Genomic DNA, 24,976 nt, shown 5'->3' with positions numbered 1-24,976 from the left:
ACTAGCTTTTGGAGCACCGCTCCTTCATCAGGTGGTTGTGGAGGACACTATTGTAAGGCACAGAATTTCTAGCAAAAGTTTACAGTGTGATGTAACTGAAATTATACATTGAAAAATACCTTGATTGTTTGTTGAGTCTCCCATCTGTTCGAATACCATGATAGTTTCACTTCCTTCATATGTAAATCACAAAACTTTTTTTTAAAAGTTACATTCTCAGGTTAACTGTAACAATTGGTGTTAGCCAGATAATGTTGAAGGTGTTAGCCCCCACACACAAACCCACATACACTCATATACATATACGTTTGTGGGTGAATTTGTACTTGCAGAGTTACATTGTACTTTGCCCAAAAACTGCATGAATTCATGTAAGACTCTTAACTCACTTTTTAGATTAGAATCAGTCTAAACATTATGGCACAGACAGAGAACACAGGTAGCTAACACCTTCAACATAATCTGGCTAATACCAATTGTTACAGTTAACCTGAGAATATAACTTCTAAAAAAACGTTTTGTGATTTACATGTGAAAGAAGTGAAACTTTCATGGTATTCGATCAGATGAGACTTAACAGACAATCGAGGTATTTCTCAATGTATAACTTCAGTTACATCACACTGTAAACTTTTGCTAGAAATTCTGTGTTTTACAATTGTGTCCTTCACAACCACCTGATGAAGGAGCGGTGCTCTGAAAGCTAGTGCTTCCAATTAAACATGTTGAACTATAACCTGGTGTTGTGTGATTTTTAGCATCGTCCTAGAACACAGAACATTACAGCACAGTACAGGCCCTTCAGCCCTCGATGTTGTGCCGACCTGTGAAACCAATCTGAAGCCCATCTAACTTACACTATTCCAATGACCATTTAAATGTCCTTAAAGTTGGCGAGGCTACTTCTGTTGTAGGCAGTGCGTTCCATGCCCCTACTACTCTCTGTGTAAACAGAATATGTTAAACAAAGTTGTGTTCAGGCTTCCAAGGTCTTTGTAAACAAGTAAATTCAAGAAAAGTGTCAAGAACAACACCAGAATTCTTCACTGCATTCAGTAAACTAACCAAAGGATTTGATTCAGTAAATCATGAGGCTTTGTCTATTGTTCAGTAAAGATTTATATGTCTGAGAAATTTCATTGTAATCCTAAAACTGCTTCATGATGACATTACTATAACTTTTATTTGTTAAAAATTTACTTTATTTATAAAAAGTCTTTACGTACATACACAGATACTAAAGCAGTTCTGTACAGTCTTTGCGTATCAAGAAAAACAAACGTTGGAATTTGACAATTCCTGCGATTGCAAAAACAAAAGGCATTTCTTACTCGCGCAGGACACTACTTACACACATGGAGGCAATGAGAGGGTCTGTTAATTATGATTCTTAAAGGCAAAGAACAGAGAACCTCAGATGTAGAGTAACTAAAGTAGCTGCACATAACCTTACCCAAGACCTTGTCTTTGAACTTACACAACAGTATCCTTGCACATGGTGGGAAAATTCTGTGTACTTACATAATTCTGAATGAATAGCTTGGACAACTCTGATACCCTGCTTGGAAGGCAGCAGTCTGTCAGGCCAAACCAAAGCTGGGTTTGGAGCAGAACCTTCAAAGTTGTTTGCATCCAGAGGAGCCAACCTTTTCACATCATTCTGTGGATTTATACATGCAGTGCTCCTAGTAGCAGTTTCCAGACTTTGTCCTGGCCACCTGGTGGGTAGCCTGGACCAATATAAGATGTGATGGATTTCTGACATGGAATTAACATCCATGAACTCCACAGCATGTTGCACGCTCAGCTGAAAAATGGGGCCTTTGTGATCAAACTACAAGTTTACACTCTTTAGCTGATGGGAGACACTTGGTAACCATCAGATCCATGATTTTCCTAGGGGCTGTACAGAAGTATTAGCTGTGCCTAGCAGTAACCCTACGTCCACCAAATTCTTGTGATCTTATTTCTTGCTCATTTGTGGAAGGCTGCAGTGAGGTCCATAAGATCATAAGTCATAGGAGTGGAAGTAAGGCTATGTGGCCCATCAAGTCCACTCTGCCATTTAATTGTGGCTGATGGGCATTTCAACTCCATTTATCCGCACTCTCCCCGTAGCCCTTAATTCCTTGCGAGATCAAGAATTTATCAATCTCTGCCTTGAAGACATTTAACACCCCGGCCTCCACTGTGCTCCATGGCAATGAATTCCACAGGCAAAAGCCAATGTGTGGTATCAATATGACTCACTTTCATAGCTGGTAAAAGGGAACTAAATACACAGCACTGCTCTCTTGGTTGTGCCATATAATGCACCACAACTTAAACTTCACTGTCCAATCTGACTGCACCAGCTGATTTCTAATGCAACAGTTTTCCAGAATCTGTACTAGAAGAACACTGTGGAATTAAAACTCAAATCCACAAAAAAATCTATAATTTTCCAGATCTGCTTATTCATTCATGTAATGTGGGCATCATTTATCATTCATCCATAATTGCCCAGAAGGCAATTAGGAGTCGACCACCTTGCTGTGTGTCTGGAATCACAGGTAGGCTAGACCACAAGAAGATAGCAGATTACCTTCCTTAAGAAGACATTAATGAATGAGTTTGGGTTTTCCCTGACAATCAAGATTATTATTGAATTCAAATTCTACGATCTGCCATGAACTTGGTTTTGAGACCAGGTCCCCAGCATATCACTTGGCTATCTCAATTACTCGTGTAACAATAATACTACTTGGCTATTACCTTCCTCCATTGTCAACATTAGAAAAACCCACATCAAAATGGAGTATTGAGCAATGTAAATCAAGATATTAATGATATAGCAAGACAAAAATTAGTTTTAGCTTTGCAACCCAAAATCATTCTTCAAAAGCATGAACATTGTGTTCATGTTGATGGGCTACTGAACCAAATGACAGAATGAGTACAAGAAAACTAGATTAATTTTTCACCTCGTTACCCATAACATGCATCAGCTGACTTTCTGATTTTATCCTGTCATTTAGCTTTAGCAGTCAAATAGATGATACATAGGAACAAGAGAAACAAATGATTTGATCACACACTTTGTACCCAATATATTAGGTACTAAGTCAGATTATCAAGACAATGGATATGAATCATTTTCTTAATGTGACATCATACTAATTTCTATTTACTCATTCAACGGTTTCAAAGTTATTATGCAATTTTCCTTGTGGAAAGAGTTCCAATGCATTTGTCTGTGCTTTATGGAGTGTTTGCACATAATCGGATGAGCTTCGTTTTGTTTGTTTAAGTGGCTTGCAAGCACAGTCACATGTTTATTCCTGTAAATTACAAACTACCAATTTCAAAAATCAGAATACAGTCAGAATCAAAGTATATCCTTATATTTGTATTATTTGACATTAATAATATTCAAATCAGATCTATGTTCAGTCTATTAAATTTCCATTGCAGTGTGAGTGAGTTATAATGCAGGCCTAATGGCAGGAATTTTATGAGTGAGTTTCAGTGTTGACAGCAGGTCAAAACAGCTGAAACTCCCAGCATGATTTGGAGCAGCAGGAACTCACGAATATATTAATCTGAGTCTACTCTTCAGCAGATGGGAAATCCTGTGAGACAGAATGGTTTGCCATTTAAATATACTAAATAACTCAGAATTCTGACTTCAAGTTGAATGTGCACAGGTTTCCCAGGCTCATAGGACTCACATGGGATAACAGAACTTAACAGAGTTGAGAAATTGATGGGCAAGAAAGGCTTTGACAATGGAAATATGCTTCCTTGCTTAAGTGAGAGGCTTTTGCTCATAAAGCTTTAGGTGTGATTTCCAGGACATTGATGGTCATTGCTGATCTCTTAAAGTATTTTGCCTTTGATTAGCACTTCCCAGTTGTCAGCCTTTGCAGCAGAATGGGAGTCTGCAAGAATAACACTGACAGCAGTATTCTCTTCAACCCACCAGCTACTGCAGAGAATATAAGGCTCAGGAGGCGATAACCGCAATGCAAGGTAATATAGACAGAACATAATCACCTGAGCCATTACTGAACACAGTGCATCAGGAAGGTTATTGATATGCGTAACCTCCTCAAAGCTCAGGTGATAGTGGTTATCTAAATCACCAATTGTCATGAACCAGACCAAACCCTTTCAAATTATACTAAGAAGATACCCTAGACCTGAACTTATTCTAATTTTAAATGTAAGTGTAAGGTATTGCATTCCAGATGCAAATTAATTGGTCAGACTACTCAACTTTAAGCAAAACACATTTTGTTTCACATTACAGTTAAAATACAGACAAAATAAAATAATTGGCTTAACTGTCATTCTATTGAAATGTTTAACAAAATACACCTCTTAAAGTCACTAGACTTATTGTCACTAAATAAACAAAGAGCATGTCAGAGGGTAGGAATACTGCAGCAAGTAACTCACATCCTGACTACATAAAGCCTGTCCACCATCTACAAGGCACAAGTCAGGAGTGTGATGCAATATTCCTCACTTGCCTGGATGGGCACAGCTCCAACACTCAAAAAACTTGACATCATCCAGGACAAAGCAGCTTGCCTGACTAGCACCACCACATCCACATCCTTCCATCACTGATGCTCAGTAGCAGCAATGTGCACTATCTACAAGATGCATTGCAGAAATTCATCAAAGATCCTTAGACCGCACTTTGCAAATCCATGACTACTTCCATCTAGAAGGACATGGGCAGCAGATATATGGGACCACCACCACCAGCAAGTTCCTCTCCAAGCCACTCACCATCCTGACTTGGAAATATATCTCTGTTCCTTCACTGTCACTGGATCAAAATCTTGGAATTCTCTCCCGAAGGGCATTGTGGGTCAATATACTGCACGTGGACTGCAGCAATTCAAGAAGACAGTTCATCATCACCTTCTCAAGGGAAACTAGAGACAGGCAACAAATACTGGCCAGTCAGCAATGCCCACAGCCCACAAGTGAATATAAGTAAAGATTACATACAGAAAATTGAAAGTTCATGTTCCAGTCCAACTTCATGAGCACACAATCCAGGTTGACATTTCTGTGCACTACCAAGGATGTGCTGCACTGAATAACAGAAATGGTATTGCATGCAACAGTTATCCCTAAGCCAGTATTGTGAAACACATTATTTGGTTATCTATCTCATTATTGTTTGTAAGACAGTGCTTGATGTAAATCAAAATTCAAGCGTAGCTTTAGCTATGCAGTACTTTGGATCCTGAATCCTGAAAGATGCTATAAAAACACAAGATCAATTTAATTTTTAAAAATCCTTAAGGCAGTCCTAAATATCTCATTTAACACATCTGCAAACTCTCCATGTAAAATGATGAGATTGTGCTGATTACAAGAACAAAATATCCTCAAAACATTTCTTGGATACATAACTTTGACTAGAAATTAATCAGAACTGGAAGCATGCCATCCACCATATTGGGAAAATAATTCTCCCAGTTCCACTGTGGTGCAGAAGATGAATATTTGCCTCTCACCTCAGCTCAATTACAATTGCCCAAACCCTCCTAATCACCATCCATGGGTAGCTGACTGTGACAGAGTGGACATAAAGTCAATTACACTTTGTTGACCCAGTGCCTGGAGATGCCAGAAATTGTCCACAACTTACCTGTCTCATTGAAATGTAGGCTGTGTACTTCCATATAGGGTGTGCTTCAGATTTACCAGTTCTGGTGCAGGGGAAACTCCTTCAATGTAATTTCTTGGGATTTAGGTGAGATGGGAATGGTTAATGAAAGGCTCTTGCCCAAAACATCGATTCTCCTGCTCCTCAGATGCTGCCTGACCTGCTGTGCTTTTCCAGTGGCACACTCTCAACTCTGATCTCCAGCACCTGCAGTCCTCACTTTCTCCATGGTTATGCCACAGTACTAGTAACCTAAGGACCAGGCCTAATCCCCTCAGGACAAAAGATTCCAGTCATTCTATGGCAACTGCTGTAATTTAAATTTTATAAATCTGATTAATTTAAAAGATCCAGAGTTGAAAAACGGTATCAAAATCGGTAAGTGTTAAACTATTACTGATTGTTACAAACATCCATCTGGTTCACTCATGTTTGAGAAAGAAAATTGGTCACCCTTGCCTGGTCTAGCTTACATGTGATTCCAGATGCACAGGAATATAGTGAACTTTCAACTGCTCTCAGGGCAATTAAGGATGAAGAAGTAATGCTGAACTTGCCAGCAATACCTACATCCCATGAGCAAATAAAGTATATTTGGCAGAAAGAGCTAAACAATAGTCAATTCATCACTTTTATTGTTTACCAGATTGTAGAAATTAATCATTCATGCTCTGTTTAGTGCAGTGCACTCTTCTGAAGTTTAGCTGGAACACTTTCTGCATAGAATTTAACACCATTATAACAGGTACAATTTGCTCTAACTGTATTTCATTATTTTCAAAATATTGTATTTACCACGATGAGCACTGGGAAATGCATCAATTTTCTTCTTTGGGTGGATAATAAGGACTTTTGTAAACCAAACTAACATAAGCAGCAAGCAAACAAACAAAGCACTATGGATGCTGGAAATCAGAAACAAAATCAGAAATTGCAGGAAAATGTCAGCAAATCTGGCAGTATCTGTGGAGAGAAAGCAGAGTTAACGTTTCAGATTCCGTGACCTCTTCTTCAGAATGGTTCTGAAGAAGGGTCACTTGACCCAAAACATTCACTCTGCTTTCTCTCCACAGATACTACCTGATCTAATGAGTTTTTCCAACCATTTCTGATTTCATTAAACATAAGTAGCTTTCTTCACCGTCAACTGAATTCACAACAGGTGCTCAATGCAAAGAAAATCTAGTACACCACTAGAATACACTCATCAGTACATGGCACACTGTTAAATTCTAAATTTCATGTAAGTTTTCTCTTAATTTGATCAAATATATAGAGGGAGCACTTTATTCTGTACAACTATTATTCACTTACTAAAAAATACCCTTTGGTGGTTCTTGCGGTGCAGTGGTAACAATGAATTTAACAATGTGCCATGTGCTGATGAGTGTATTCTGGTGATGTACTAGATTCTATTTTCACTGAGCACCTGTTGTGAATTCAGTTTACATTGATGGTGAAGAAAGCTACTTATGTTTAATGAAATCAGAAATGGCTGGAAAAACTTATTCTGAGCTAGGGTAAAGTCCCACCTGTTGTGATGTGTGATACCATCTACTAACAGGTTGTTTAGAAAATGTATATAACAGAATTAGATAATGAACAAAGGTGAATGTATCAAGTTCTAGAAACAGATTTGCAGGGCTGAGATATTTGTGCCAATCAGAAGCTGAAAGGGTACGACACAATCTGTTATTCTACAAAAGATCTGTCAGAAAGGTAAACAAATTCTTGTGCACACTGTTTGGTACTTAGAATGTATTTTATTGAGAAAGAACCCCTAAAGCCCATAGATTTCTCATATGTAACAAAATCCATAATGTTGTTTTGTTGTTGCTTCAAGCACAAATTATTCATGCAATGGTACAGGATATTTTTATGTGAACACCTCAGGCACAATAATAAATCATCATTTTCTAGAACACTGTACACTCGAACTTAACTCATGCATACTATCACACATAAGAGGAAACGTGATGACACATTTTAATTAGGTTCTATGTGCTGAAGTCTTTGAAATAAGCCAAATAAAAAATATCTAAATCATAGGAAGCAGCAATTCGATCATCAACCAGTTTCATAAACTAAGTCTCCGTCATGAATACTGTATTTGTCAGCTCAGGTCTCAGAAAGCTAAATCTGCTGTGTAGCTTTGTATTAGATTTCCTGAGAATGTAATACAGAGGCAAACGATTGATTTATTGATTTTGCTTTACAAATATGATGTATACTCGCATTATAATGATATGCAGAATGTCATTAATGCAAGCATAACATCTTGAAATGCTTTGATTACAACTGTGTAATCCATTAAGAATTAATTTCTGATAATCCTGCAGTGATTAATTACATAATTTTAAATTTGCAGTGAGGATATCATCATATATCACGAGGGTATTATAGGGCCTACGGCATGACTATGGAAAATGTTCCATCTGTGTACACCTCCTTTCTATATGTCTTTTATTCCTATTGTTTCTGTAATATCTGTCACACATTCATAACAACTTTGCATACCATAAATTCTGATATCTATATTTATAATAACAGCTGCCCTGGCAAACATGCTATACAGTGAGTACTCTGTCCTTCCTGACATCATAGTACCTCAGTTATATTTCTTAAGCTCCTCAGCTGAAAATGGATAGAAACTTGCAGACTTAATTTGCTTTAAATTTCCCATTAATCTCGAAACAATAATGTAAAATCAGGACATATACAGTCAAAGACAGAATGCATGGCACTAAAATGGGACTGAAATAGACCATCATGCTCAGATTCAATGATCTCTTGGTCTTTGATCCAAATCTATGAAAGGTAAATTTATCCATGACCAAGTGTATGTAATGGCATGGAAGATCAATTGTTTTAAATGAAACATTTGGATTCATAACGAGCTTTTATAGTTCCAAAGATGATCGACCTGGTATCTTCCCAGCAGCTTTACTAACAAAAAGAGGAGAAAATAGTTCTGCATTTGGGGCCCGCTACAATAAAGCATTAGTATTTGGCATCATTAAAGATATTCAGGATGATGGTGTGTTCTAACTCTCACCAATCTCTTCCTGCTGTAATGGCATCGTAAGAAACTCAGATGGCGCCATGGTGGGCCTCTTGCCTTCCACCTCAACTCCAGAATTTACTTTCTCATGTTAACCTTTTAGGTTCCATGGTACTGACACTTGGTCAGCCACAGCAGGAGGTGGAGAGGGAGAGAGAGAGAGTTGCAGTAGATTTCTAAGGAAGATGTACTGCCACTTGGTTTAACATATGCTGCCACCAAGGTTAGTCTAGAGCCAGCATATACACTTGGTAAATCACCAGGATTGATCAGGCTGCAGCCAGACCAGCAGAAAGGACAGCACACTAGAAACCAAGAGCAGACATGTGTACTGCTGCAAGTGACTCAGAAGAGGACTGAAGCAGGGAAGAAAACTGATGAATATGCTCAGTGAGATTCTTGAAGCATTAGCTAGCATGGGAACCAGCACTTTGTCATGAAAATAAAACAAAGAATGGCAGTTGCTAACGATTTGAAACATAGAGAAATCACTGAACTCAAAACATAAACTCTGTTGTCTCCCCACAGATGCTCCAGACATGCTGAGTTCCTCCAGCAATTTCTGTTCTTGTCTCAACCTCTTGGCATTGCCAAGAAACATGGAGGATTCTAGATGCAATACGGAAAGGAGACAATTCAAATCTTGGACTCCTCTGTGGAAGTGATAGCTAACTCCTTGATACCATATGAGGTCCTCCTATGATACAGCACAAAGTCATAGGCCAATATCTCAATATATAAGTGTGAAAAGGAGCTCAGGAGATCTATGCTTGCTGTCATGCTAGTTCAGATTGCTGTCATCATGTCTGCATCATCCATGTGTAAAGGCTATGATCTTTGTTCCCAAGCAGCCACACACAGGTTATTCTTGAAGTTGCAAGCATGATGGAGTGGCTGACATACCTTAACATGAAGACAATGTGCCTTCTGCTAGGATAGCAGGTATTCATCAGTACAACACACTGTGCATATGCTCCATTGTCAGAAATGAGAAGGGGAGGTATGGAGAGTGCTACATGATCACATCTGCACAAATGATGGCAGTTCTGCTTTGTGGGGATCCAGGAGGTTTGCCAAAACCACACATACATTCTCATTCTACCTCTTCCCATTGTGGGGAAAGATGATAGGTTCACTTCCCCTGGTGTAGCTGACCTTTAATACCCACTGAATGGACAGATGGATGGTGTACTGGGAGATGTTGGACTTGTTGATCATGCCCACCTGATAAGATCCAATGCGTAGAAGTTTAATATCACTGTGGTCTCTATGGCTACTAGCCCTGTGCAAGGTTGCAACTAATATTTAGGGTGATGGCATGGTTCTGTGACTACCTTGATCCTAACTGGACTTGTGTCACCTCAGTTTCTCTTGGATTAGATAGAAATATGTGTGCTCTTAAAAACCATTGGCCAATGTGTGTAGAGGCCTTAACATCCTCCCACTTGATGAACATACCCTTCTCTGCAGCCTCCTCTCTAATTCTCAATCCTATTGTAGACCCACAGAAACTGCTGTGCCAGAGTTGGCTAACTGAATCCTCTGGCCTGAATGAATGCAAGCAGCTGCTCACAAGAAAGGCTCTAATGGCAAGTCACTGGCAGCTCTTCCAAAACCTTTGCCAGAGCAGAACTAAGTTAAAAGCAGATCACTTGCAAGTTGATGACAAACCTTTAAAAAACACTAGTCAGGGATCAATCATGCTACTGAATGCCTGTTTGGGTCTGAGTGATTAACACAAGCATTCAGTATGCACTCTGACAATGCTGCCCCTTTAACAAGGTTATTTTGACCTTGGGTTTTTTTTTTATAATGTCTGGGCAAGAGCCTAGTTTAACAATGGCAGGGGAGTGGTCAGTTCTACCAGTTCAGGTTTTTTCGAGTTTCTTTTAGTTGTAACACTGTCCAGAGAAAGGTTCCAAGCTTCGGCAGATGGTTCTTGACTGGCTTCTCTCTCTGCAATCGCTCCTGCCTCTTTGAACCTGTCTTCGAATTTACCTTTTGCCAAGAGGTTTGTTTATGGTATGTTGCGGGGATTGGACCTGCTCCTTAGCTAAGTTGCTATATCAAGTCAGTTGGGCTTTCAAATAGTTAAGTTATTCTAAATTATGTTTTCGTTTGCTTGTGTTTCAACTGTAGTGTTTAAATAAACTCTGTTTTGCTTAATGTTGAGTGGTTTGACCAGTTGCATTACACCTGAGATATCCATTTCACTTCTGCCTTCAAAATAAGAAAAGGTAGGGTCTGGGCTACCTTCTCAACATATGTTGATGGGGCCTGGCCTGGTCCATAACAACACACAGAGATCAATTTTCTGACATGTGAATGAAATCAGCTGGAATAGCCAGGTCTCACAATGGGACCCCTCCTTCAGCTTCCAGTGCATGTGCAGTATATACATATGAGCTCTTATCAGAGCATGCGGAGTCACACTGGAAGTGGTTGAAGTCTTCTGTTTCGGGTTTCTGTCATAACACCACCAGCAGCACTAGTGCAATTTCCCAGGCTAAGATTTCAAAAACTTTAAATATGGTTTGGATTTTTAAAAATAGAATTTAGTGTAGGATTAGCAATAAAACTAGCATTTCTTAATTGACTCAGTTTAGTTACAATCACACAAAGTATATTCTTTGATTAATCTAATATTTTATTCTTCTGCTTAACTGCAGCCAGATCTCAGGAGAAAGTGATGACTGCAGATCAGAGTCGAGAATGTAGTGCTGGAAAAGCACAGCAGGTCAGGCAGCATCTGAGGAGCAGGAGAATCAATGTTTTGGGCATAAGCCCTTCATCAGGAACGTTTCCTAATGAAGGGCTTATACCCGAAATGTCCTTTCTCTTGCTCCTCAGATGCTGCCTGATCTGCTGTGCTTTTCCAGCACCACACTCTCAACTCTGCAGCCAGATCTTGCCAAGATAACACCATGTGATTTACCTCAGCCGATATTGACAAAGAAATGCACAATGGGATTGTGAAGAGTCAAGTTAATAATGTTTTAGGGTTTCGGCTACGAGGCCAGTCAAACAAAAAGCCATTATCTCTCATATCCAAACCACGAAAATTGAGATTTGCTTCTCAAGAGTGGTAGATGTAGCTGGCAAGTGAATCGTGTCTGGGATTGAAATGGAAGTAGGACTGTTCAAGAAAAACACGGTATTACTGGAAGTTAAATAATTTATGATGTCTAATCTACTCATCCATTTTTGTTTTTGCATTTTTTCTTCAATTATCCCAAATTTCATATTGTAGTTTGTTCTGTCAACTTGAACTTTTTCTGCAAGTTCAACAAGTTCAGGAGTGGTATCCCCTCCCACTTCTGTGAGATTTGTAACATGGTTCACTGGGATCTATAATCTAATTGTTGAACACAAAGATGAATTTCAATTTATTGGAAACGGAGACTTGCCAATGCAAACATACTTTTGCAGACATCACAAGTACACAGTACTAGGAACTAGCATGACTTCCAGCATCCATCTAATCTTATTAACACCAAGAGAACAGCGGATACTGTATAAATCAGAAACAAAAACAGAAATTTCTAGAAAAGCTCAGCAGGTCTGGCAGCATCTGTGAAGAGAAATCAAGAGTTAAAATTTCGGGTCCTGAGGAAGGATCACTGGACCCGAAACATTAACTCTTGATTTATCTTCGCAGATGCTGCCAGACCTGCTGAGCTTTTCCAGCAATTTCTGTTTGTGTGCCTAATCTTATAGTTTGTAATGGAAGTCCTCAGGATGGAGTTCATGTGCTCTCTAGCTATTATGTGAGAAATGCAGGCGAGCACAGTGAATTCAGCAGATGCTGACTTGCCACCTACCCACCCACTCTTAACTCCTGCACAATTGTACTAACGGCTGGTGCAATGACCTGTCCATCAGTGTGCCAATTTAGACCTTTAAGTAGGTAATTAATGCCAACCACAGGATGTCATCCTGCCTCTGCTTCAACTTCTGTGTGTGGGCTGGGAGAGGGATTACTCCTTAATGAGCCCAGTGAGTCCATCAAAGTTCATACCAAACAAAAACAACATGCATGATATTTGGAATTTAACAATGTAACATGCTGATGAGAGTATTCTGGTGGTGTAGTATATTCTATTTTCATTGAGAACCCATTGTTAATCCAGTTTATATTGATGAGAGGCTCCCACTGCTGTAAAGCATGCCAGCTCATTAGTTTGTGGTTTTGTACTTTGAGAATTCAACAGACTTTTCTGATCTATTGTGCCAAGGTTGATCCTCTCCTCCGAGGGTTGTTCTGTGTTGCTTCCAAATTCTGGGTTCATTCACCATCTGAATGGATTTCTCGAGGTCAGGGACTTTTTTGACCACAATAAATCTGACAAAGACTCATCAGCAATTCCTAAAACAATTTTGCCTCTTATGAATTCTGACTTAAAGTCATCACATTTCACTCCTCTGCTGAGATCATTAAGAAAGAACAAATAAGGATTCCCCTGGATGCTGATCTCTTCTATTAAATCTCGCTCTTTCACAAATTTTATTAGTTTTGAGGTTGAAGTAATTATCAAAGGATTTGATTACCTTTAATCATCAATACAATATTCAATTACATTTCAAACTATAGGTTAGATTATCTTCCTGAAAGCGAGATGTTAGTTCACTGTGGAAAGCAAGATAGCTATTTTCCTGTTGGAAGAGATAATTCATAGTCAAATTAAGAAATTTTAATTACCATGTTCTGTATATGGCATTTAGAAATAACATACCTGGGAGTGAGTTTGGATTCTTCTAGAAGTTTTCTAAATTCTTCTTTGGCCTGAAGAAGTTTGTTCTTTTTCTCTTTATATTCTTCTTTTATTCTTGCTTTGATAAACTGTTCAAAAATCTTTAGTTTAAAAGGAATGTAACATGAGTTGTAAGCTAAAGGCCAGACACAGTGTTTTCTAATTCAATACATGTCAGAAACATTAATTTGATAATTTATGATGTTACTAAGAACATCAATAATTAAATGAGTATTAATTATAGAAAACAATTTTAATTGAAGCATTATTTTTATGAACTACAAAGATATTTTCATTGCTCTTCTAGGTGCTCACAGCATACATGTGTCATTTTTGACTGAATCATATATATTGTAACTTTATTTGATATTAACTTTCTCCCTGATTTTTAACCTGCCAAAATGCACCAGCTTCTGATTTAATTCATATGAAATACATTTATTGGATATCTCCACAAAAGTCCGCAATGTGCATATGAATGACCCCCCTGTAATGAAAGCAAAGTAGTAGCATAGAAAAAAGGATGTTATTTTTAACAAATGTACTATCAGGAAACAATTACCAGATTATGGAAACTAAATCACTCTTGACATTGACCACATAATTAATGGTTATTTTGTTTACAATGTGGCTTGGTATCCATTGATGGCATTGATTTTGTAATCCAATATACCCTACAGTGTGCTATATGCACTCTGTTTAACTTACTTTATTTGGACTTAGCCTATCAATAGGTGAATGGCTGGGAAGAGGAGACTCCATGATAGACTTTGAAAGGATTAATGGACTGCATGGCTCTTCCTTACTCATTGATTTCTTATGGTCTTATTGTTACAATAAAATTCAGAATGACAATTAAAATCAAAACATGATCAAGATGTAACAGCAAAAGGATAATACACTAGTATAGTCCAGTTTTTATATAGATTATAGAACATTCTTTAAAAAATGGTCAATTTAGATTGCCATGAGGAGCACACTGTTATAATAGGCTCACTCCTAAGTTGCATTGAGTTTTTTTGGAGGAATTCTCACCATGAGATTTTCTCTACATGTCTTAGCAAACTCACCAGATTAACTATCTACCCTGCCCCTATAGTGTCCCTCTCATCTTGTTCTATCCTTATCCTACCCATGTACTGTAGCTGGAACAATTCACACAGCTGGGATATCTCAGAACTGACTTGCATTCTTTGCAGTAATGTCATCTTTTTATGCACCTGGACATGCACTGTCAGTGTGGAGCTAACTGCACAGCTCCTGACATTTACCCCAGACATAGCAAAAAAGGGAAATCTGGCATGTTGCTTTGCCAGGAGGGGCTGGTAGGTCATGTTGAACGAGACTCGATCTTCCCTTCTGCACCACCTACTCACTCGCTCAGGATTAGATTAGATTAGATTAGATTACTTACAGTGTGGAAACAGGCCCTTCGGCCCAACAAGTCCACACCGCCCCGCCGAAGCGCAACCCACCCATACCCCTACATCTATATCTACATCTACCCCTTACCTAATGCTATGGACAATTTAGCATGGCCAATTCACCTGCCCTGCACATCTTTGGACTGTGGGAGGAAACCGGAGCACCCGGAGGAAACCCACGCAGACACGGGGAGAATGTGCAAACTCCACACAGTCAGTCGCCTGAGGCGGGAATTGAACCCGGGTCTCTGGCGCTGTGAGGCAGCAGTGCTAACCACTGTGCCACCGTGCCGCCCACCTGTACCTCCCCACCTGTACCAAAAAAAGGTAAGTCAAGGACCAAGCATCCAGGTAAGTTCAGGGTGTGAAAAGATATCATCAAGGTAACTGTGAGAGTTATTGAGTTGATTGTGGATAACCCAGCTGCAGAAATAGAAACAGTAAAGGTACAAAAGGGAAGGGAAAAGTCAGAAATGGACCAGTTGAAGGTGAGAGAGGGATGGAAATTGGAAGCCAAACTGACAAACTCTTCCATTTGGGATGAGAACAGGAATCAGCACCAATGACATCATTGGTTTATCAGAGAAACATTTGTGGGTTGGGGACCTGAGTAGGACTGGAACAAGGAATGTTCAATATACCCCACAAAGAGACAGGTGTAACTGGGATCCATGAAGGCACTCATAGCCATATCCTTGATGGGTCATGGAGCATGCCTTAAGATTTGGTCCTTAGTGTCCCTAGTTGCCCTCACGAATGTGATGGTGTGCTGCTTTCTTGAATTGTTGCAGATTTGATTTTGGTAGATCCACAATACTATGAGGAAGGGAATTCAGGACTTTGACCCAGTGACACTGAAGGAATGGTGATATACGTTCATGATGGAGAGGTTCCCATGTTGGACTGGCGTGAACAAAGTTAAAAATCATGCAACACCAGGTTATAGTCCAACAGGTTTATTTGGAAGCACTAGCTTTTCAAGCACTGTTCCTCTGTCAGGTAGCTAGTGGGGCAGGATATTGACAAAAAAGCAGCGCTCTAGAAGCTAGTACTTCCAAATAGACCTGTTGGACTATAACCTGCTGATATATTTCCAAGCCAGAATAGTGTGCAGCTTGGATGGGAACTTGGTGGTACTGGTGTTCTCATATATTTGCTGCCTGTGTCCTTCTAAATACTAGTGGTGATGGATTTGTGCTATTTGAGGAGTTTGGTGATGTTCTGCATTGCATCTTGAGGATAGTATTCACTGCTGCTACTGAGCGTTGGAGGGGAAGGGAGTGGCTATTTCAAGATGCTGCGCCAATCGAGTGAGCTGCTGTATCCTGGATAGTGTCAACTGGGAGCAGCACCCATCCAGGCATGTGGGGAGTATTCCATCACATTCTTGACTTGTGCCTTGTAGATGTTGGACAGGCATTCGGGAGATAGGAGGTGAGTTACTTGCTGCAGAACTCCTAAACTCTGTTATTCTATTATTGCCAGAAGAACTTATCAATACTTATTGATATATCTAACCAACTGTTTAAAGATGTCATTCCACATCTCTAGGGCAGATGGCAGTGAACTGGGCTTCCTGACTCAGAGGCAGGGATATGATTACTGCAACACAAGAGTACTTGTACATTTAGGAGAAAGTGAGGACTGCAGATGCTGGAGATCAAAGTCAAAAAGTGTGGCGCTAGAAAAGCACAGCACATCAGGCAGCATCCGAGAAGCAGGAAACATCGACTCTCCTGCTCCTCAGATGCTGCCTGACCTGCTGTGCTTTTCCAGCACCACACTTTGACTACTTGTACACTGAGCTCAGTTCAGTTTCTGGTCACTGGTCACCCCAGAATATTGACAGCAGGGAATTCAGTAATGATGATGCCACTAAACTTCAAAGATGATAGTTAAATTCTGTTTTGTTAGAGATGGTCAGTGCCTGGCACTTGTGTGACATGAAGTTTAATTGGCATTTGACTGCCCAAACCTGGATATCTTCTGGATCATATTCCATCAGCCCGGTCAGTAGTGGTGCTGTCTTGGTCCTCTTGAAGTCTCCCACTCACAGTCCGTTCTGCATGCATGCTACCCTCAGTGCTTCGTCAGTGTGCTGTTCAACATGGAGGAGGGCTGAGTCACCAGCTGAGGGGATGCAATACATGATCATCAGTAGAATGTTTTCTTGCCCATGTTTGACCTGCTGCCTTGAGTTGTCATGGGGTCCAGAGTCAATGTTGAAGACATCTAGCACAGTTCCCTCCTGAATGTGTACCACTGTATTGCCACCTCTCCTTGGTCTAGAGTGTGGTGCTGGAAAAGCACAGCAGGGTCAGGCAGCATCCGAGGGCCAGGAGAATTGATATTTCGGGCATAAGGAATGAAGGATGCTGCCTGACCTTCTGTGCTTTTCCAGCACCACACTCTCGATTCTGATCTCCAGTAACTGCTGTCATCAATTTCTCTAACTCTCCTTGGTCCATCCTGCTGGTGGGACTAGACATAGCCAGGGATGGTGGTGATGGTGGTGTCTGGAACATTGTCTGAAAGACGACTTGAGTATGACTATGTCAGGCTGTTACTTGACCAGTCTGTGAGACATCTCATAATGTTGGAATTAGACCCCAGATGTTAGTAAGGAGGATTTTGCAGGGTTACCAGGGCTTTGTTTGCTGCTGTTGTTTCTGTTGCCTTAGTCGATTATGGCCAGGTGGTCCATTAGATTTTATTCCTTTTTTACTTTTTCAACGTATGATACAACTGAATGGTTTTCTGGGCCCTTTCAGATAGCAGTCAAGAGTCAATGCATTTCTGTGGACATGGAATCATATTTAGGCTAGACCATGGAGAGAGGCAGTTTTCATCCATAACTGCTATTTGCAACATGGTGTTTTTTATGGCAATCAACGATGGTTTCATGGTCATCATTAAAATTTTAATTCCAGTCACTTTATTCAAAATCTGCCATCTGATTTCAGACCCAGGTTTTCAGAATGGATGGACCTTTGGATCAGTAAAACAGAAATTGCTGAGAAAAATGAAGATTCTCAAGAAGGGTTACGACATATGAAATGTTAAATCTGTTATAGAATCATAGAGTCATAGAGATGCACAGCATGCAAACAGACCCTTCGGTCCAACCCATCCATGCCGACCAGATATCCCAACCCAATCTAGTCCTACCTGCCAGTATCCAGCCCATATCCCTCCAAACCCTTCCTATTCATATACCCATCCAAATGCCTCTTAAATGTTGCGATTGTACCAGCCTCCACTACATAGATCATAGAGAAATACAGGCCCTTTGGCCCTCGATGTTGCGCCGATCCAAGCCCACCTAACCTACACTAGCCCACTATCCTCCATATGCCTATCCAATGCCCGTTTAAATGCCCATAAAGAGGGAGAGTCCACTACTGCAACTGGCAGGGCATTCCACGAACTCACGACTCGCTGAGAAAAGAACCTACCCCTAACATCTGTCCTATACCTACCACCCCTTAATTTAAAGCTATGCCCCCTCGTAATAGCTGACTCCATACGTGGAAAAAGGTTCTCATGGTCAACCCTATCTAAACCCCTAATCATCTTGTACACCTCTATCAAGTCACCCCAAACCTTCTTTTCTCCAATGAAAACAGCCCCAAGTGCCTCAGCCTTTCCTCGTACAATCTTCCTACCATACCAGGCAACATCCTGGTAAACCTCCTCTGCACCCGTTCCAGTGCCTCCACATCCTTCCTATAGTATGGCGACCAAAACTGCACACAATATTCCAGATGCGGCCGCACCAGAGTCTTATACAACTGCAACATGACCTCAGGACTCCGGAACTCAATTCCTCTACCAATAAAAGCCAATACGCTATATGCTTGCTTCACCGCACTATTTACCTGGGTGGCAACTTTCAGAGATCTGTGTACATGGACACCAAGATCCCTCTGCTCATCCACACTACCAAGTATCTGACCATTAGCCCAGTCCCCCATCTTTTTGTTACTCATACCAAAGTGAATCACCTCACACTTAGCTACATTGAACTCCATTTGCCACCTTTCTGCCCAGCTCTGCAGCTTATCTATATCCCACTGTAACCTAACACATCCTTCCTCACTGTCAACAACTCCACCGACTTTCCTATCATCCGCAAACTTGCTCACCCAACCTTCTAGTCCCTCCACAGGTCATTTATAAAAATGACAAACAGCAATGGTCCCAAAACAGATCCTTGTGGAACACCGCTAGTAACTGCACTCCAAGATGAACCTTTACCATCAACTACTACCCTCTGTCTTCTTCCAGCCAGCCAATTCCTAATCCAAACCACCAACTCACGCTCAGTGCCATACCTCCGTATTTTTTGCAGTAGCCTACCATGGGGAACCTTATCAAACGCCTTACTAAAATCCATATACACCACATCTACTGCTTTCCCCTCGTCCACCTCCTTAGTCACCTTCTCAAAGAATTCAATAAGGTTTGTGAGGCACGATCTGCCCTTCACAAAACCATGCTGACTATCCTTGATCACATTATTCCTATCCAGATGTTCATAAATCCTATCCCTTACAATTCTCTCTAAGACTTTGCCCACATCAGAAGTGAGGCTCACCGGCCTGTAGTTACTACGGTTATCCCTACTCCCCTTCCCTACTTCCTCTGGCAGCTCATTCCATACATGTACCACCCTCTGCGTGAAAAAGTTGCCCTTTACGTCTCTTTTATATCTTTCCCCTCTCACCCTAAACCTGTGCCCTCTAGTTCTGGACTCCCCGACCCCGGGAAATGACTTTGTCTATTTATCTATCCATGCTCCTCATAATTTTGTAAACCTCTATAAGTTCACCCCTCAGCCTCCGACGCTCCAGGGAAAACAGCCCCAGCCTGTTCAACATCTCCCTATAGCCCAAATACTCCAACCCTGGCGACATCCTTGTAAATCTTTTCTGAACCCTTTCAAGGTTCACAACATCTTTCCGATATGAAGGAGACCAGAATTGCATGTAATTTCCCAACAGTGGCCTAACCAATGTCCCGTACAGCCGCAACATGACCTCCCAACTCCTGTACTCAATACTCTGACCAATAAAGGAAAGCATAACAAATGCCTTCTTCACTATCCTATCTACCTGTGACTTCACTTTTAAGGAGCTATGAACCTGGACTCCAAAGTCTCTTTGTTCAGCAACACTCCCTAGGACCTTACCATTAAGTGTATAAGTCCTACTAAGATTTGCTTTCCCAAAATGCAGCCCCCCACACTTATCTGAATTAAACTCCATCTGCCACTTCTCAGCCCATTGGCCCATCTGGTCAAGATCCTGTTGTCACCTGAGGTAACCCTCTTCACTGTCCACTACATCTCCAATTTTGGTGTCACCTGCAAATTTACTAACTGTACATCTTATGCTTGCATCCAAATCATTTATGTAAATGACAAGAAGTAGAGGACCCAGCACCGATCCTTGTGCCACTCCACTGGTCACAGGCCTCCAGTCTGAAAAACATCCCTCCACCACCACCCTCTGTCTTCTACCTTTGAACCAGTTCTCTATCTAAATGGCTAGTTCCCCCTGTATTCCATGAGATCTAACCTTAGCAATTTCTGTTTTTGTTTCTGATTTCCAGCATATGCAGTTTTTTTTTCCCCCTCTGGATTGCCAGTCCAGTGACAATACCACGAGGTCATTGATTGGCGTGCTCCTTCTGATTTGTAGGTTGTATTAAGCACATGACTGCAGGATTCTGTTCACACATAGGACAGAGCAGGAGAGGGCTCTTGTGGTTCCGTGGTCGATGAAAACATTGGTGTGCATTGTAGAAAATAAGTCAGATCCCGTCTAAAGGGTATTTACAAACCAGATGGGTTTTTACAACCATGCTTTCATGATCATTCTTAGACTTTTAATTCCAGACTTTTAAAAACTCCACCATTTGCCTCAGAGCCAGGAAGTCTGGATCCCAGTGGTGTGTAATAACATTTCTGAACAGGCTGATTGGAAAATATCTACAGGCCAGACCAAGAGAAGGTAACAGATGTCCTTCCTTAAGGACAGCAGTGAACTGCATTGGTAATTGCAATAATTCAGTTATTTTAGGGTCACCATAAATGATATGAGATCTTTATTCACTCTTTTAGATTAACTACTTAAATTCCTCACTTGGACTGTTGTAATTCAAACTCAAGTCTCCATATTATTCATCCAACTATCTGAATTATGTTTTTTGGTGCTGTCTTCCCTCACATATGAAATAGAGCTGAGATCCTAATAGTGATCTTCGGCAACATTTGAGCAGTCTGAAAAATGATATTTTAAATCTTGCATTGACCTAACCTAGCTCACGGTAACAACACCCTCACTACTGTGATGTACTGCACTTTTTGTGCAAAGCTACAATAATTCTTGCCATAATCCAGGTCGTTCAGGTCCCTATAAGCACAATTTGTTCAATGAAATTATTTAAAGTTTAACAATATTTGGAACCAGGTAACTTGGGACAGCCATAGTCCCCCTGATTTGGGAATTCAAAGGTTGCAATAAACAAATATCAATAAAATATGAAGAAGATGGCAATTGGGAAGGCCAAGTAGCATCTGGAGGGATTCTAATAAACATCCAACAAGGTAAAGGTTTATCATTAATTAAAATAAAACAATCCATGTAATATCATCAGTTGAGAAGAACTGAGTTTTAAATGGATAAACCCTGATTTTGCATGGCAAACAATAACAAAGCAACAGTGTTCTGCTTTACTGTGGAACCAATCGTACAGCAACATTTTGGTGAGCCCACACAGACTTAAATGTGCAAATTCACAAGTTGTGGTCCATGTTCTCCTGCTCCTCCACAGGCTCCTACAACAGTACTACCTCAATGATAGACTGAAGATTCATGGAAGGGCATGAGATTGCATCACTTACCTGCAGGTTTTCCATTAAAGAATATTAGGGTTGATTCATTCAGATTTGAGTGAATTTTTAATGTCACAGTTAAGTCATAATTATTGCCTATTAACCTTTCTCTCTCCATGAAAGCTTAATTTTTACAAATGTGAAGTCACACCTCTTCAGAATTATTTAGTATTGGAGGTGCTACAAAACATAAAAAAATGTAAATATTTTGTTCTTATTTCACCAAAGTGGTGGCAGGCTTGGAGAAGGAGGTGATGGAGATTGGTTACATCATGACAGGCAAGGCACGATGGAAGCAATGGAGAATGAGTCGAACAAATGCTGTAGTTATCATTCTTTTGACCCTGTGTGAGCTGTGTGGGACTTGAAAACCACTGGAAACTCATCATTACGGGGAGCAACACGTTTGGTTGAGAGAGCATCTGTTTCACTTCAACTATGTCTCTCCAGCAGTGGATCATGCAGAAACAAGGGCTTCTGTTCTGCTGGATCTCTCAGAGGGTTACAGCCATCAGCAGCACTTTATCCAGCACACCCTCCACAAGTGAAGATATCCTTGCACAGTGAGTACTCTCATATCATGTGTATAGACTAGGAAGCAACAGCTTGTGACCAGGACCAGGTAGTGGAGGTTGTGAAAGATGTGGCCACTCCCTCTTGGAGGATGAGGAATGGCCTCACTGTGCTCAGCTCTGTGCAGGTAGTGAGCTTCAGTTAACAACAGCAAAGTAGTAGATCTTAAAATGAAAGCCTGAAATGTGACAGCGTCTGCCTGAGTTTCCAAAAGACCATTTGCTCTGGTTGTGATTGGTGTGCCACCCTGTCTGTGGCACATGAGCTCAACAAGGTAAGGTATCAGGAGTTAAGTGTCTTTACAACACTGTTTGAGAGTGCTTTTTCCCAGGCCAACAAGCTATCCAATCTACTCTCCTCGGGGATTAAAGAGGACCAGCCTCCCCATCTTCATAGCTTTCTGATCCTTCCGACCCATAATCTGCTTGCACACCTCTATGATCAGACCAACACTATTATCAGAGCCCTCACTATCATCTGCTACACTTTATTCCCCACCTTCCAAAACAGCACATTCTGACCCCCAACCACTAACTCACTCTTTCTCCTCCCCATGGCCTTGCTCATGTTCCCTCTCAGTCTGCCGTCCCCCACCAAAACCCTGACAGTAATCTCCTCTACTCTAGGTAATGGGGCTACCTGTCAGCCCAAAGCCCTTCAGAAGTGATTTTCCAGATAATCTCTTCTAACCTATAACTTCCAGGTTTTGTTCCCTACCCTAACATCTCTCCCAGCCCGCCCTGTACTATTATTCCAAAGTAACATTGGAGTTTACATGTTCAGATAAAGGTTCTTCAGTCAGATTGATTGAATTGACACATAATTGCGTGCAGTGCTCTTGCTGTTACTGCAAACTGAGGACAAGTCTTAGCTCAAAGACTTGCAAAAAGCTTGAGGGCAGTTGCCAGTTTGACAAACAATGAGAGATGCTCCATTGTCACCGTCCACAACATTTGTGCCATATATTTCTTCAGAAATTAACCTGAGTAAAATGATGATTGTAATCTTTTGTCTCTTTCTCTGGATCCGTTATCGCAAGATATTTCTGTAACATGTATTTCAGAGCGAAACTCTCCATGGGTTGCATTCTTTTCCAATCTGTAGGTTGGATCTGCTGTAGTCAACACAAACCTAACTACGGTTATCATTAATTCTGTTACTTCCCAAAAGTAGGCACAATTTAAATAGAATAAGCCTAAAACTCTTTCCGGTTTAAAATGGAAAATTCTAGTGCCATGTTGCAATCTATCTATTAAGTCAACCTGGTCAAAATAGGCATAACTTAGCTATGCACTGCTACTAAGTTTAAGTGATATACAACTTGGCTACTCAGTTATGTTCTTCTAAGTGACAATCAAGTGCTTGAACTAATGTGTCATTTTACCATAAATAATTTATAAAACTTCTTGAATACCTCAAATACAATTTTATACTTATTTGGTTAAACATTATAAGTTTAAAACAAGACAACCACTCTGAAACAACTGCCTGTTGTTTCAATATAACTAATTATTAAAAGAAACAAATTAATGACAGTGCTTTAAGGAATTGATGTCAGTACAAGGTTTAATTTACAATTGCTCAACTACTGTTGTAATGTAAGCTTCATCTATTTGCATCTTCTTCTTTATGAGAATATTTGTAAAAAACAGGAACCTTCTTAGATCACTTATGGTTGTTTTGTTTGCTTCATAGAACATTTGCCCATTTATAAAATATTTACTTCCTCATTAAAGATTTATCTCACTTGTTTAAACATATTTCTGGGCACTTAATGCTGATAAAAAGAAGTACCTGTTTACGTTCCTCAGGGTTTAAAAGGAGATAACGAGGGTCAAACACTATTTTATGCAGCTCCTTTTCCCAAGTAGAAAATGCAGAGACCTGAAGAAAAAAATTAAACAGGTTTATCTTTTATCTGGCAGAGTGCTTCCGAATCACATCACAATTCTGCAGTATTTGTAACTCATTCACCAGAATTTGGCAGCACTGTTACAGAAAAGGGCAGTGCATTCCATTCAGAAGGAACGCAACAAACAGGATACATTAAGAAAAGTTCCTTTGTACTGTGAGGCATTAATGGATTATTCATAGGTATAGGACTAACGCAAAGGTAGCAATTATCTTCCAATCCAACCACAACCATTCCAAGGATGATGCAACATCAGCATGAGAGCAAAGTAAAAGCAATTAACTCCAGTACAAACCTGAGATACATCACTGCCTTGTACTGCAGTTCAGCCACCGTTACTATTTGTAATAATTCAAAGACATGCTTTTATTACACTTGTGAGAGTTTATTTCTGGTAAATAGGTAAAAAGCACAGTAAGTTCCCATAATAAAATTGTGAATATTACTGTAAAAAGACACATTTTGTTGAAGCTTTTCATCTTGACTCATCAGGACAGATCACAATAAATACTATGCTATATGAGAAGCGAGTGCTGTTTGATTGGAAATGGACTCTGACTGGTTGAAACACTAGCATGGCGAATATATCAGTTAGATGATGAATGACAGTGAACTGCCAGTCCTTGTTCAAATTTCAAACCAATCAGGTTTACTGATTGGTCAATGCATTGTTGTTGAAATTAATT

General features: G+C 40.2%; 1 protein-coding gene across 3 annotated transcripts in view; it reads right to left on the bottom strand.

Annotated features, from left to right (window-relative positions):
* The window catches only part of tcerg1l (transcription elongation regulator 1 like), a 739,617-nt gene that overhangs the window by 99,232 nt on the left and 615,409 nt on the right, over window positions 1-24,976 (bottom strand). For all 3 annotated transcript variants that reach the window (XM_072557635.1, XM_072557638.1, XM_072557637.1), the window contains exons 12-13: window positions 24,173-24,262; window positions 13,466-13,584 (exon numbers count right to left, since the gene is read on the bottom strand). In XM_072557635.1, coding sequence (XP_072413736.1) covers window positions 13,466-13,584; window positions 24,173-24,262 — 209 coding nt within the window. The remainder of the gene's footprint in view (window positions 1-13,465; window positions 13,585-24,172; window positions 24,263-24,976) is intronic.

Source organism: Chiloscyllium punctatum, chromosome 38, assembly GCF_047496795.1.
Source record: "Chiloscyllium punctatum isolate Juve2018m chromosome 38, sChiPun1.3, whole genome shotgun sequence".
In the NCBI taxonomy this organism is placed as follows: Eukaryota; Metazoa; Chordata; class Chondrichthyes; order Orectolobiformes; family Hemiscylliidae; genus Chiloscyllium; species Chiloscyllium punctatum.
Note: the sequence above shows the minus strand (reverse complement) of the source record. Positions and strands in the feature narration are given on the sequence as shown.